Source organism: Trichinella spiralis (genome assembly GCF_000181795.1).
Source record: "Trichinella spiralis strain ISS 195 chromosome Unknown Scfld6, whole genome shotgun sequence".
In the NCBI taxonomy this organism is placed as follows: Eukaryota; Metazoa; Nematoda; class Enoplea; order Trichinellida; family Trichinellidae; genus Trichinella; species Trichinella spiralis.
In genome coordinates, this window is record NW_003526945.1 from 4,143,657 (window position 1) to 4,156,010 (window position 12,354).

At 33.9% G+C, this 12,354-nt stretch overlaps 5 protein-coding genes across 5 annotated transcripts; 3 read left to right on the forward strand and 2 right to left on the reverse strand.

The window, feature by feature from the left end:
- Nucleotides 1-32: 32 nt before the first annotated feature.
- Nucleotides 33-1,670, reverse strand: Tsp_08723 (hypothetical protein). The gene is made up of 4 exons (XM_003373948.1): nt 1,585-1,670; nt 1,492-1,507; nt 596-985; nt 33-104 (listed from the first exon to the last, which is right to left on the reverse strand). The coding sequence occupies exons 1-4, from the start codon at nt 1,668-1,670 to the stop codon at nt 33-35; spliced, it is 564 nt and encodes a 187-aa protein (XP_003373996.1).
- A 524-nt stretch (nt 1,671-2,194) lies between these two features.
- Tsp_08724 (conserved hypothetical protein) lies at nt 2,195-2,554 on the reverse strand. Its single transcript, XM_003373949.1, has one exon. It carries the CDS (start codon nt 2,552-2,554, stop codon nt 2,195-2,197), a length of 360 nt encoding a protein of 119 aa, XP_003373997.1.
- Nucleotides 2,555-3,238: 684 nt separating this feature from the next.
- Nucleotides 3,239-3,741, forward strand: Tsp_08725 (proteasome activator complex subunit 3). Its single transcript, XM_003373950.1, has 3 exons — nt 3,239-3,299; nt 3,339-3,682; nt 3,733-3,741. The coding sequence occupies exons 1-3, from the start codon at nt 3,239-3,241 to the stop codon at nt 3,739-3,741; spliced, it is 414 nt and encodes a 137-aa protein (XP_003373998.1).
- A 2,909-nt stretch (nt 3,742-6,650) lies between these two features.
- On the forward strand, nt 6,651-8,609 carry Tsp_08726 (hypothetical protein). The gene is made up of 5 exons (XM_003373951.1): nt 6,651-6,679; nt 7,071-7,266; nt 7,825-7,869; nt 8,118-8,144; nt 8,445-8,609. The coding sequence occupies exons 1-5, from the start codon at nt 6,651-6,653 to the stop codon at nt 8,607-8,609; spliced, it is 462 nt and encodes a 153-aa protein (XP_003373999.1).
- Nucleotides 8,610-8,855: 246 nt separating this feature from the next.
- Nucleotides 8,856-10,702, forward strand: Tsp_08727 (conserved hypothetical protein). Its single transcript, XM_003373952.1, is given in 10 exon segments — nt 8,856-8,866; nt 8,904-9,091; nt 9,194-9,272; nt 9,361-9,500; nt 9,551-9,654; nt 9,722-9,827; nt 9,938-10,094; nt 10,112-10,262; nt 10,300-10,455; nt 10,523-10,702. 10 exon segments carry the CDS (start codon nt 8,856-8,858, stop codon nt 10,700-10,702), a joined length of 1,272 nt encoding a protein of 423 aa, XP_003374000.1.
- The last annotated feature ends 1,652 nt before the right edge of the window (nt 10,703-12,354 follow it).

Here is a 12,354-nt window from a genome sequence, read left to right on the forward strand (position 1 = left end):
TGTAAAATTCGTACATGTTATGTTTGCATTTTCTAATGATTCATGTAACATAAAGGGCGATCTGATTTACGCCGGAACAGAACTCCGTCGTAAGTCGATGCCACCTGAATATTAATTGTTTTTCTTTAATAACATTAATAAATCATTTGCACAGCTTTGAAAAAATTTCACGATATTTGTTTATCCACTGAAAATAACCAAAAATACCATAACTCAATATTACACCATTTCGACATGCGTAAAACTATCTCATATATCGACAGTATTAAACTATCTCACAGATAAATAAACATTAAGAAATTAAATTTCAAAGCAGTATGTTTAAAAAAACAACTATGAAATATGAAAATAAAATTTTCTGAAGCTACAAATCATTTAATACTAAACTGATTTCAAGTTACTGGAAATACAAAGTAAACTTCATCTGATAATTTATTTCACAATTTTCGATTCTACTTACAGTGCGACATCATATACCATGGAACGGGATGTTAATTGTTAAAAAAAAACTTATAAACTGCATTTTCTTCAATGATTCCTTTTGTTTATCCAGAACACTAGTATTATACTGTGTATTGTCGGGAATTGCATTTACCTTTGCAGCTGAATCTTCCGTCGCGGATGGAGACGTCACAATTCTTTCATTAGAAGCTTCAAAAGTTCTTTTTCGAACGATATTTGGTGTCATCATATCTGTAGAATTATCAATTTCATTTCGCTTGTCTAAACTAAGCAATGGTTTTATTATCATTTCAGCTAAAGAATTCATTGGTAGAACTGAAGAATTTCCCATATTTCCATATAAATAGGATCTGATGAGTGGAATCTTGGGAATTTTCTTCGATGCTTCCTTTCCATTATTCAGAACACTAGTATTATACTGTGTATTGTCGGGAACTGCATTTTCCTTTACAGCTGAAAGATAAACAGTTTCATTAAGTGAAGGTGTGGTTCGATTTTGTAGATGGTCAGGAAAAGTTAGTTCCTGTGTATACTTTGATGATCAGTTAAAAGTTCCTATCTGCTCCTTTAGAGCACTGCATGCAGTCGCCGATCTTTCTATCAATGTTTCCATTGTAGAAATGAATTCAAAGTCAAAATAATCATTCAATATAATTAAAAACTATAGATCAAAAATTGAGCACTACAATTAATCTAAACAAGTGTTAATGATCTAATAAGAAAGAAAAATACTTACTTGTGTTAAAAGACGAAGAATATGCAAAGCAATAAACAAGCACTAAAATAGAAAGCATTTTTGAACGGCAACGACAAGAATTAGCCAATATACAGGAAGAAATGTCAGTGTGAATGTCAATTGAAGAATGTGAAGCAATTATCAATTTATTCTGATAGTAATCATTATCATATTAGGTCACTGGACATATTATTCTAATTTTTAAAAATGCAAAGAGGCTATGTAAGTGTATTAATACACTTTGAAAATCAAAACTCCATTAAAACAACAATAAAATTATGATTTAAAAAAACTGATTTAAAACATAATCTATAAATTAAAATATTTTTACTAAAATATATTCAAATTGATGCACTTTAAACACTGCATAAATCAGTTAATTATACCTTATGATATCAAAGTCGAGTAGTCCTGAAATTACGACTACTGTCCTTGTATGAAGTTTGTAAAAAATACAACAAAGCCCAATCATATAATGCAACATTCGTACATGTTATGTTTGCATTTTCTAATGATTCATGTAACATGAGGGGCGATCTGATTTACGCCGGAACGGAACTCCGTCGTAAGTCGATGCCACCTGAATATTAATTGTTTTTCTTTAATAACATTAATAATTCATTTGCACAGCTTTGAAAAAATTTCACTAAATTTGTTTATCCACTGAAAATAACCAACAATACCATAACTCAATATTACACCCTTTCGTCATGCGTAAAACTATCTCATATATCGACAGTATTAAACTATCTCACAGATAAATAAACATTAAGAAATTAAATTTCAAAGCAGTATGTATAAAAAAACAACTATGAAATATGAAAATAAAATTTTCTGAAGCTACAAATCATTTAATACTAAACTGATTTCAAGTTACTGGAAATACAAAGTAAGCTTCATCTGATAATTTATTTCACAATTTTCGATTCTACTTACAGTGCAACATCATATAGCATGCAACGGGATTGTAATTGTCAAAAAAAGGCTTATAAAATGCTAGTTCGCTTCTTTCCCTTTCTCTTCTTGTGGTGTTTCTTCCACTTCCTCTTTCTGTTCACATTTCTTGTTCTTATCCTCATTTTTCAAAACGACTTCATCTTCTGCCTGTTCTTGGACTTCCTGCGTATCGCAGTCGATCAAACGCTTCGGCTTTTGCTTCATCAAAAACGGATGACGAGCAAAACCTTTAGATTTGATAAAATTGCGACTCATTGGTGACATAAGAGCATCTGACGGACTTTGGTAAACAGATCGGAGCTTTCGAATGTGATCCAATGATGACAATCCACTTTTCTCCGGAGCAACCGTTCCTGAATCAGTCGTATCTGTGTTGGAATCACGTTCCTGCTTATTCATTGTGCAAAGTTAGCGGTTAAAATGTAAAACAGTTTTTGACGTTTTTGAAACAATGGAAAACTAAAAGTGTTCAACTTCTTCGTGACACACGTTTACAAATCTGATTTACCCACCACACAAAAACATACTGTAGCAAGAGATCATCAAGTTTCTCTTTTTGAAATAACCTCAATCTTCCACGCTGTTTTTTATGATGAATTTAAATAAAAATTAAAATGCTATATATTAAACAGAATTAAAATTAAACTTTTTAATACCTGTTCAATATTTTATTATTGAGCACAACAAAATAAAATTATTTTCTCTTTTACTTCATCAGTTTAAAATTTTTTGATAATTAGTAAGATTTCGGAAAAAGTAGCACTGACTGATTATTACTTACAAATATTAAAATTTTTTGGTATAAATTAAAGTACATTTCAATATTTCAATGTAATTTTTATTTTGCTAAAAATGAACAACATTTTTGCTAAAAATAAATAATGTTTTGCTGAATTTGTTAAAAATTATTAAAATTTATATGAAAAAGTCTATTAATGCACTGTTTAAAATGCGAAGTAATAATAAAATGAAACTGGTGTACAACTCTTGATTATCACTTTTAACTTTTAGCCAATTACGGTTGAATTGAGATAGCTATCACATGGCTTATACGGTGTTTTATCAATTGGATCAATAAAGAAAATGGATGAAGATCATGAAGAAGTTGCATGCGGAAATTTAGATGTGTGGAAACAGGAACTTGGTTCCAAAGCAGAAGCACTGGTGTTAGAGGCGTTTCCAGGTAAAGGTCGTTATGTGGATGAATTGATGAACAGCCAGTTCAGTATGGATCGCCTTCCTGAAATTATGGCCGGGTCGATCAACTCCGATACACTTCGTCAGCACAGTAATTTAACATCCTCCTGTTCTAATTCTGCTGAAAAAGTTGGCGACTCGGATAATCGAGATGAAAATTCGATGCTATGCAACAAAATGCTGGTGGAAATGAACAATTTGTTGATGCGACTTTTGCACGAAATGTGTGAAGATTCCGGTATACTTATGAGATGGCTTGGATTTTTAATTCCACGAATGCAAGGTGGCAACAACTTTGGCGTTTCGGTTCAATTGAAAACACTGAAAGAAGTAACTAGTGTCCGAAAATCGGCATCCGTGGCTTTGCAGCTGTTATCCAGATACTATAACATTCGCGGTGAGAGCATCAAAAAATTGTTAAAGCATCCACAAATAGAAGATTACCTTTGCCTTATTCAGAGTATCGACAGACGACATTTCTTCACTATTCGTGTAATTATTACGACTCTGCGCAACAATTATTTTGGATTGCACGATCATTTTGTGAAAAATATAGATTTAATCAGAAATCCCCGTTCAGATAACACTCAGTATCTCTATTGATAGAAGCGATACAAATTTGCTGAAGATTGTTTACTGACGAATAAAGCTGAAAACAAATCGTTTTGTGTTTACGAACTTTATTATCATGCATATTATTTTGAAGCGAGTGAAGATTATTTAGCAGGAATAAATATCCTGGGTTCCTTGTAATGATCATTTTGTCAACGTTTTCATTGGGTATTTTGAATAAACTTCTTTTTCAACATTTTTGTTTTTTCGCATACGGTAAATTGATCCAAATAAAGGCAGGTTGTTTTATTACTGTACTTTGAAATTTACGTAAAACAAACCTGAAGTGGAAAATTAAAAGCATTTTAATTTATAAACATTTTTTCATTTTACACCAAAAAATGATGTATAATTTTTTTCGATGCTTCATCGATTTACATTTTGCAGTTTTTTCATTGTGCAAAAGTGAATTTGCGATTTGTGTTCAAGGAATTCAATTTGATTCTTTGTTGTTTGATGCTACTTTTACACAACGATGTGTAAAAGTAAACATTTTTTCAACAGTACAATATACTGTCAGTACAATAACGCATTATTGGACTATTTTGTTTCTGCAACTGGTGGTATGTTTATGGTGTAATGGTGAATTGTGCAATTTTATCTGAAATGCAAAAAGCCCCATAAAAACTGGTTGATGTTCAATAATGTAGATCTAGTTTGCGAATGTTTAATCAAATGTTTGATTGAAATGTCATAAGTGTAATATTTCAAGAAAATTCACATTTTCCAACAGAGCAGAATGCATTTATTTTGAAAAATAAAAGAAGGAGAAAATATTTCAATTTCAACAACTGCCGCCAAATGTTGAGAAACAGTTCACGTTTGATTAATATGCGTGTCATTTGAAATGCTATATTGTTAATCAACTTCAGCAAAAGGAGAGATGGAAGTTTTCTATTAATAAATATTTCGAAATAATTACAATTTATAAAATAAAAGTCGACTGAAACCAGTGTTCCAGGGGCAGTATTCGATTGGTTCAAATTCATCGGCAGTTGGACAAAATTTCCAAAGTCAGCTGACTTGAAATGGAAAATAGCCAATCAAATGTATAGTAATTGCAATAGCATCAGCTGACGCAAAAGTTGTCGTCTTGCTAATTCTGCTGCCGTTGCTGCTGCTGTTGACATCGATGCCGCTTTGCAAAGTGCAGAATCCGATGAAATGGATGGAATATTACTGTGAGATGCGATTTCCTTTTTTCTTTGTCTCTTGCAAATGAAGCTTCCAATGATGTATGAATGACAAGGCAACTTTTTCAGAACAATAATTTCATCTACTGAGAGAGAAGAGAGGATTTTTTTATTTTTGGTCATTTCTCCACTTGTGGATGACAAACTGTTGTTTTCTTTGGTTCAGGTCATTGGAATATCATCCTATTGATTTATATGACTTAGACATCTTCTTATCCGTCGCAGATTCATCTTCTGCAAATATTGGCAAATAAAACAGTATGAAACTGGATTGCTGTACGTTACTGCTACGTCTCTCTCTTTCTCTCCCTCCCCCTCCCCTTCTCTCTCTTTCTATGTGTGTGTGTGTGTCTATGTCACTTTCATGCGAACGTCAATAAAAGCGTTATTCACTTGCGCTTGCTCCAATTTCAGTCATGTATTTGGACAATTTTACAGCTGTTGACAAAAACGTATATTTGATTTTGTTTATTAATTTTAAAAATTAAATAGATGAAAAATATAATTTGAAAGTTATTCAAAGGCTAATGTTGTTCAACAGCTCACGTTTTCTCCTGCCGAAGGGGCTGAGAATAGCAGAACTTGACTTATAATTTTATTGAATACGTATCGCGTATTTTATAGAAGCAGATGTTGCTTGCTTATATTGTTGTTTGTAGTTTAGGTGGCTGAGTCGGTGTGTGTGCGTGTGTTTGGACGAGCAGATCAAGTCAACGATCGTGATGCAGTGAAAAAGCATGAACATGCCGAAATGTCTTCTCAAACTGCTCAAAAATAACAATTCAGCAGTGGTTATTGTTCAAATCCAAGACAATTGTTCATCAACTTTGCATTGTTAATTATGGAAAGTTGCAAAATTTTCAAATCTGAAAAAATACCAGAAATTTATTGCCCATCATCAATTGGATTGGTCAAGTCGACAAAAGCCTCTAGCACACATTCGTGCAATTTGAATAATGTCCAGGTAGGTGAATAATTTCTCTTCAAGATTGTCGTTGATTTTGCTCCACTTTACAACATTAGAACACAAATTACATCTATTACATTTTATATAGAGTTGTTCCATTTGCTTTGAATTTCGAGAGCCTGAATTATTATTATTATTATTAAAAAGCACTAGGTGAAGTCTGCTGTTGACATTTTTTCTGCTCACCAACTCCGATTGATTAGTGAAAATGCAATGCGTTAATTTGTAAACATTTGTGTTTCTGTGGGGGATAAATCTTTCGCTTGTCATTAAACAACGCTATCGATAAGTTAATGAGTGTTAAAGTTTTGAACAAATCAATTCAATTAGTAGTATTAGAATTGAAGAATATGCTAATGTTGTGATGATTAAATACCAGTGTAGCAGCAGAAGACGATGCTGTTGTTCAGGTTTTGTCAAACTAAATCCAATATCTTCAGTCAATGAAACTATAAAAATATTAAAAATGTAAAAAAGCTACAAAAAGCTAGCTGTGCATCATTAAATGTTTTTTTATTTTTCTGAAATGATCATGAACAATGAATGTGCTTACGGGTTTGCATAATTGATTTCGAAGAAGAAGAAGAAAATGTTGACTGGCTTTGATTGCTTTGTTGTAAAAATTAAGAGTAAAATTTGTTGAAAAGTAGAAAGCTAAATAATTTCAAAATTACTGCTATTTACTGATCAATTTTATTGCAATTTCCCATTTGATTCAATTCAAATTTGATACCAGTATTATCATTGCACTTTTTTTATTGTCAATTATCTAAAAGCTCACGAAGCATGCAGTTCAATTTCTTTTAAAATTCGATGGTATTTCAATCAAAACTAAAAACAAAACATTTTGAAGTTTTAATTTGAAATGTTGCTTGCTCGTGTGATGCAATGTTTGCGTTTCAGTATTAACATTGCAATGTGATGATAGATTTAATATGATCTATAGATTTTTGTGCTCATTGCTCAGCGTTGTTGTTGTTGTTGTCGATGACAAGCGTGTATATGTTGTTGGAAAGCAGCTGAGAAAATTGACTACTTCATTTGCATTTTCAAGTAGATACTGGCGTTGTATTATTAACCGCTATTTTGTGCATGTTTGCCCTTTTGCTTTTCGGTTTGCCGTCGACAAAAATCCCCTCATCGTACGTACATTCGCATTTTAGAGGCAGGATTTACTTTAGGAAAAAGAAAGGATACAACTGGTTGGAAAATTTGATTTCTTTGTCTCTTATTTATGGAAGGTAAATTTGTTCCAATGTATACTGTAATTGATACTTGCTTATTGAAAAATGTCAAGTTTCATCTTGACCAATTGTTGTCATTCGTGTATAAATTTCATCTATAATATTGATTGTTTTCGTTTTATTTTCCTTGATCCTGACAATATTGATTGTAAAACTATAACAAACAGTTAATCATATTTCACATTACAGTACACCTTTAGTTTGCAATTTCAATTGCTGAGAAATGTGCATATATTCGAAGAAAATTTTCATGAATATTTAGAAGAATTGCATTAAATAAACAACGATAAATAACAGTTTGCAAAATAGACGGCCAGAAAGGAAGAACTAGTTCAATTTCAAAAAATTTCGTTAGAAGAAAAAAGTTATTCAGCTGTTCAGGTCATTTGTGTTCAAATTGTCAATAATTCATTTCCAGATGAATAGCCGCATTATAAAAAAAATATTCAAAAAAAGGTAGCATATTTTTCTTCAACAATTTCACAACAACATGCGTTGCGGGTTTTTTTTTCTCTTCATCTTTTCACCGCAGCATTTGCGTTGTGGAGAGGAAGGAATGAAGCGATAATGGCTTGTTGCATGCTTCCTGTTAATTCTGACGAGAATATGGAAATTTGCACAGGATAATTGTGCACTGTTAACAACAACATTGCATTGTTCCATTTTTCATTTTCTTCGCATCTCCAATCGACTGATTACCGCAACCAACTGACCAACCAGCACATTGCATATTCAAAATTTGTGTATAGCAAGCAGGGTGTCACCAACTGGCACCGGTAAATAATGCTGAAACTGGTTTACATATTTCATACAGAGTCTGCACATATTTTCAGTTTATATACTTACAAGAAATATTTTAATAAACAGGAAGAAGAAAAGATTCATTTATTTATTTTCATACATCATCATCATTGTTGTTGTAATGTCGATTTGTACTGCATTTTTGATATAATGTTGTAGTTGCAATTTGTTTTTCATCTATTTTCTCTGTAAACTGCTGTTCTACCTCTACCCGGAGCACCTAATTTTTGCTTTTTAAATTTCCTCTTTATTTTAAATTATCATTATTATTTCAGTGTCCGAAAATTGAACAACTTCGTGCCAAGTTGATCAACCTGTGGAACAAGACTGCATCGGCAGAAATAGGCGTAATATTACAATTCGACGAATGTTTCCAATCCAAGCGTGCAAAATCGATTCTTCTCGAAAAATGGAAAATTCAATTTTTAACCACTCGGTAGCTATATATTTCTAAGCTTTACTGAAGTTTTCATTGATATTTATTTTTCGAAAAAAATTGAACATTAATTTCTACCACTAGCAATGAACGTCAGTTGCTGGAACAATTTCTGATACAGGCTGTGCATTTGTATCTTCTTCATTTTTCCCAGCTGAGCTCGTCGATGTTTCAATACAACGTCAACCCTCCTCCATTCTCTGTACACTACAAGTATTATACACAATATTGTTAATTGTCATATATATATATGTCTATATTGTTCTAATTAATAATTGTATATATTAATTCATTTTAGAACAGATGGAAACGACTGTTCGAATGATGAACAACTGTGCTCTGATTTCAAATACAACAACCAAAGTTTCCTAGTTTGTGAGAATGGAAATGATTCATCAATGAAGAAAGTTGAAGCCGAAATGTTGTGCCGAGATACCAAGCTGTCCAATTTGCGGCGCGTCTGTCTGAAAATTTCACCATTCCAAGGTGAGAGATTAATTTTCATTTCTTTTCCATTCCCTGTTTCACTTCAAATATTATAATTAAAACGTGTATTGTATATGCATATATGTATATTTTTCCCCACAGGTACAGATCGTTGCTTGCTTGGGAAAAATTTATCAGAGGTGTTGAACAGCTCAATATTGGACGACCCGGCGTTGGAAAGGTAAAAAGAAATAGTGTGCGATGTGCATTGATGAACACAAATTGTTCAATCAGAAAAAATTTGTACGAATAAGAGAATCATTTCTCAGATGTGAACAATGCTCAGATGTGAAGAACAATAATCATTCGGTAACGATCAATAAGCAAAGCACAGCTGTGCAAGGCGATTCAGTGAAACTTGCTTACAACACTGGCCATCGAAATAGCCGAATCAATGCTGCTGCTACAAGTGAAATATTGCTGCTTGTTTATTTATATTTATTTATTTATTCGATTAAGATGATGCCAATTTGCACTGCCATGTCACGCGAAGCTTCCAGGAGAAGAGGCGGAAAACTTCAGCTGACAAATCTCACCACTGTAGAAGTGAAAAACCGGGAAAGGTGAAGAAGCATAATTTTGACTAAGCAATAATGAAGAAGCAATTTTTTGGTTTTATCGTGCATACAGGTTTCGTCGAGCAGTATTCGGCCGGTGAAAGCTAGCAGTCCTGTTCGTTTCCACAGCATCACCAAACTACCTCTCACCTCTAGTCCGGTAAGAGAAGAGGCTTGCAGTTAGTTCATTTCAAATGTTGCTCCCGAACAAAACCTGTTAATATTTAAATTTACACATTGTGTTGGATTGTTTCCCAAAGTGACCAGAGAGGGATATTTCGATTTTTAGGCTCCGGTAAATCGTTTCCAAAAATCGTTCCAATTCGACCCCAGCTTGACCACCGACAGCGTGACCATGAAAAAGTGGGCAAATTTAAGAGCATCGAAATGCACCGTTCATTTTTATTGTCGCACAAGATTGTGTGCATAATGGACCTTCATTCAGAGTCTGTTGTCATTTCAGATGTTCTTCCAACTGTCGCGACTGTGAAAGCACAAGCGGCGATTCGGAAGACGGCAGCATTCCGTTAAGGAGACGTATATTTTCAAAGCGTATGAATAATCTGTTGGGAAGTTTCGAAGTGAGAACACAAGACAAGCAGTTGCTTGTCAACGTTGGATATGAAAAGTGAATTTGGCTTTTGATTTCAGGAAAGCGCACTGCAGGGTCGATTTACGCCGTTTGGAATTTTGAACGGATTTACAATCGAACTCGGAGCCAGCGGAACTTTTCTTCCTCCGCATGTGCGTTTGCCTGTGACGACAATATTTTTGGATTCACCTCCAGATGCTCCGTTGCCTTACATTGTAAAATAAAAACATAAAAATAAATAAATGTATATATGTATATATATATATATATATGTATATGTAGGGTCGATGCAATTTGAAACAATTAGGCAAGAAAGGTTACCACATTCCAAAAGCAGGAAACGTTCAAGTGGTAAGAGATGGATGGAGACAGAGAGCATTGCATTGTAACATTGCATTTTCTTGTTCAGACACTTTTCAATCCTCAAGGATCTGTGGTAAATATGTTTATCGTACAGTATAATTTGAAAGAGATGAAATGCCGTTCCAAAACGTTCGTCCGTCAACGTACGTACTTCATGCCCAAATCGGCAACTTACAAGGATGCGAAAAACAACCGCAGCTGGTTGCGCTATTTGATTCATTTACGGTACGTTGAAATTTGTATGTTGAAACCCACGTGTTTTGGATGTTGCTTTGCTTGAAATTTTCAGCTTCGCCAGTTCCAGCTCTGGAAAGTTGTACTTGCATTCGGATATTAAAATGCTATTCGCCCGTAAACCGGAACTGGACTGCAACAACGTTAGCCTCACTTCGGCGGGTATCCGTGATTGTGCAACATACGAACTGCGCGCGTTCAACGAAATTCCCCAACATCCAACTGTTTGACATTTTCCAAAAAAGAAGTATTTTTTATTCTCAAATGGCTAAAAAACAAAAATATACAAAAAATGATATTCATTTTTATTCACTGTAGGAGTGAAAAGGGTGAATGAAAAAGTATATTGATTTCATTTTTAGATGAAGTGCACGAGAAAAATGCTCATCGAATAAGCTCGCATGTATGTTGCCATATTATTTTATATCACGCAAATTACTTTGTACCTGTGCTCATGAAACATACATTTTAATCGAGTAAATCAATGTTGAAAAAATATAACAATAATTGTGAGTCCATTTGTTACGACTGAACGAATGTCTTTTGGTTTTCTTTACTAAATCGGAATCAATCCATCTATATATATAGAAAGAGAGATGTGATATGTTGTCCAGCTTGATATATATATATATATATATCACTAAGGTATTTTAACTTGCAGCAACAAGAAGAACAGCCAGCCACCATTGCACGACTAAGAAATAAAAAATCCACAGCATAATTAAGCAACGAAAACGAGCAGAGACAATTTTCACGTCGTCGTTGTTGATCTTTCGTTCCCCTCATCTAAGAAAAGGAAAATATTTTAATTTTCAAATATTCACCACATTCAATTTGCGTTGGTTTGAAATGCAATGTTCATACCCTGCTGCTGCTGATGCTGCTGCTGTTCGTTGCATGCAGTAGTAGTTGTTGCTGTTGTTGGCGTTCCGTTTTGCTCTTCAGCTTCAGTTTCTGCTGAAATCATTGACTGATTAAAAATACAAAGAAAAAATTAATACCAACGTGCGAATCTACCCGTATTTAATTCTTGTACAAGCGACGTCATTGTGTTGGTGATCGAATCCGCGGCTGACAACAAATCCGACTGCAAAGAGCTTTTTCTGGGTCCGAAGCTCGAATATGGCGACGATGGAAGAAACTGCTGAGCTAAGCGACCATACGTGCCTCCGTAAAGTGACGAATCCGCATCGTTCACGTTGCCGACGTCTTTTGCCTTGGAATCGGCGTCGTTGTTGCTCGCTTGCAACAAAGATCTCGGTGAATTATCCCGAGGAAGTTGGGTCTGAATGAAATGAAAATTTAACGAATTATTTTCTTCAATTCCAAGCTAAAAGCTTATCCATATAAGCAAAACAAAATTTGCTCCTCTCAACGACAACAACAACAATAATCACCTTCAACACTTTCATCAAACCTTCCAATTGCATCAGCAAATCTTTTCTCGTGTCCTGCAACTGCTGCATTCGAATTTCCAATTCCGTCTTACGAAGTCTCAAATTATCCAATTCAACAGT

Bases quoted from the DNA above. Each gene is read 5' to 3' on its own strand.
- Tsp_08724 (XM_003373949.1), bottom strand. From the start codon at position 2,554: ATGAATAAGCAGGAACGTGATTCCAACACAGATACGACTGATTCAGGA.
- Tsp_08725 (XM_003373950.1), top strand. From the start codon at position 3,239: ATGGATGAAGATCATGAAGAAGTTGCATGCGGAAATTTAGATGTGTGG. The intron at 3,300-3,338 runs GTTCCAAAGCAG...AGGCGTTTCCAG, and splicing joins TGTGTGGAAACAGGAACTTG to GTAAAGGTCGTTATGTGGAT.
- Tsp_08727 (XM_003373952.1), top strand. The intron at 10,263-10,299 runs GTTGGATATGAA...TTTTGATTTCAG, and splicing joins ACAAGCAGTTGCTTGTCAAC to GAAAGCGCACTGCAGGGTCG. The intron at 10,456-10,522 runs GTAAAATAAAAA...ATGTATATGTAG, and splicing joins ATGCTCCGTTGCCTTACATT to GGTCGATGCAATTTGAAACA.
- Tsp_08723 (XM_003373948.1), bottom strand. From the start codon at position 1,670: ATGATTGGGCTTTGTTGTATTTTTTACAAACTTCATACAAGGACAGTA. The intron at 105-595 runs GTAAATGCAATT...ATTAATATTCAG, and splicing joins CGGAAGATTCAGCTGCAAAG to GTGGCATCGACTTACGACGG.
- Tsp_08726 (XM_003373951.1), top strand. From the start codon at position 6,651: ATGATCATGAACAATGAATGTGCTTACGG. The intron at 6,680-7,070 runs GTTTGCATAATT...TATGATCTATAG, and splicing joins AACAATGAATGTGCTTACGG to ATTTTTGTGCTCATTGCTCA. The intron at 8,145-8,444 runs GTAAATAATGCT...TTATTATTTCAG, and splicing joins GGTGTCACCAACTGGCACCG to TGTCCGAAAATTGAACAACT.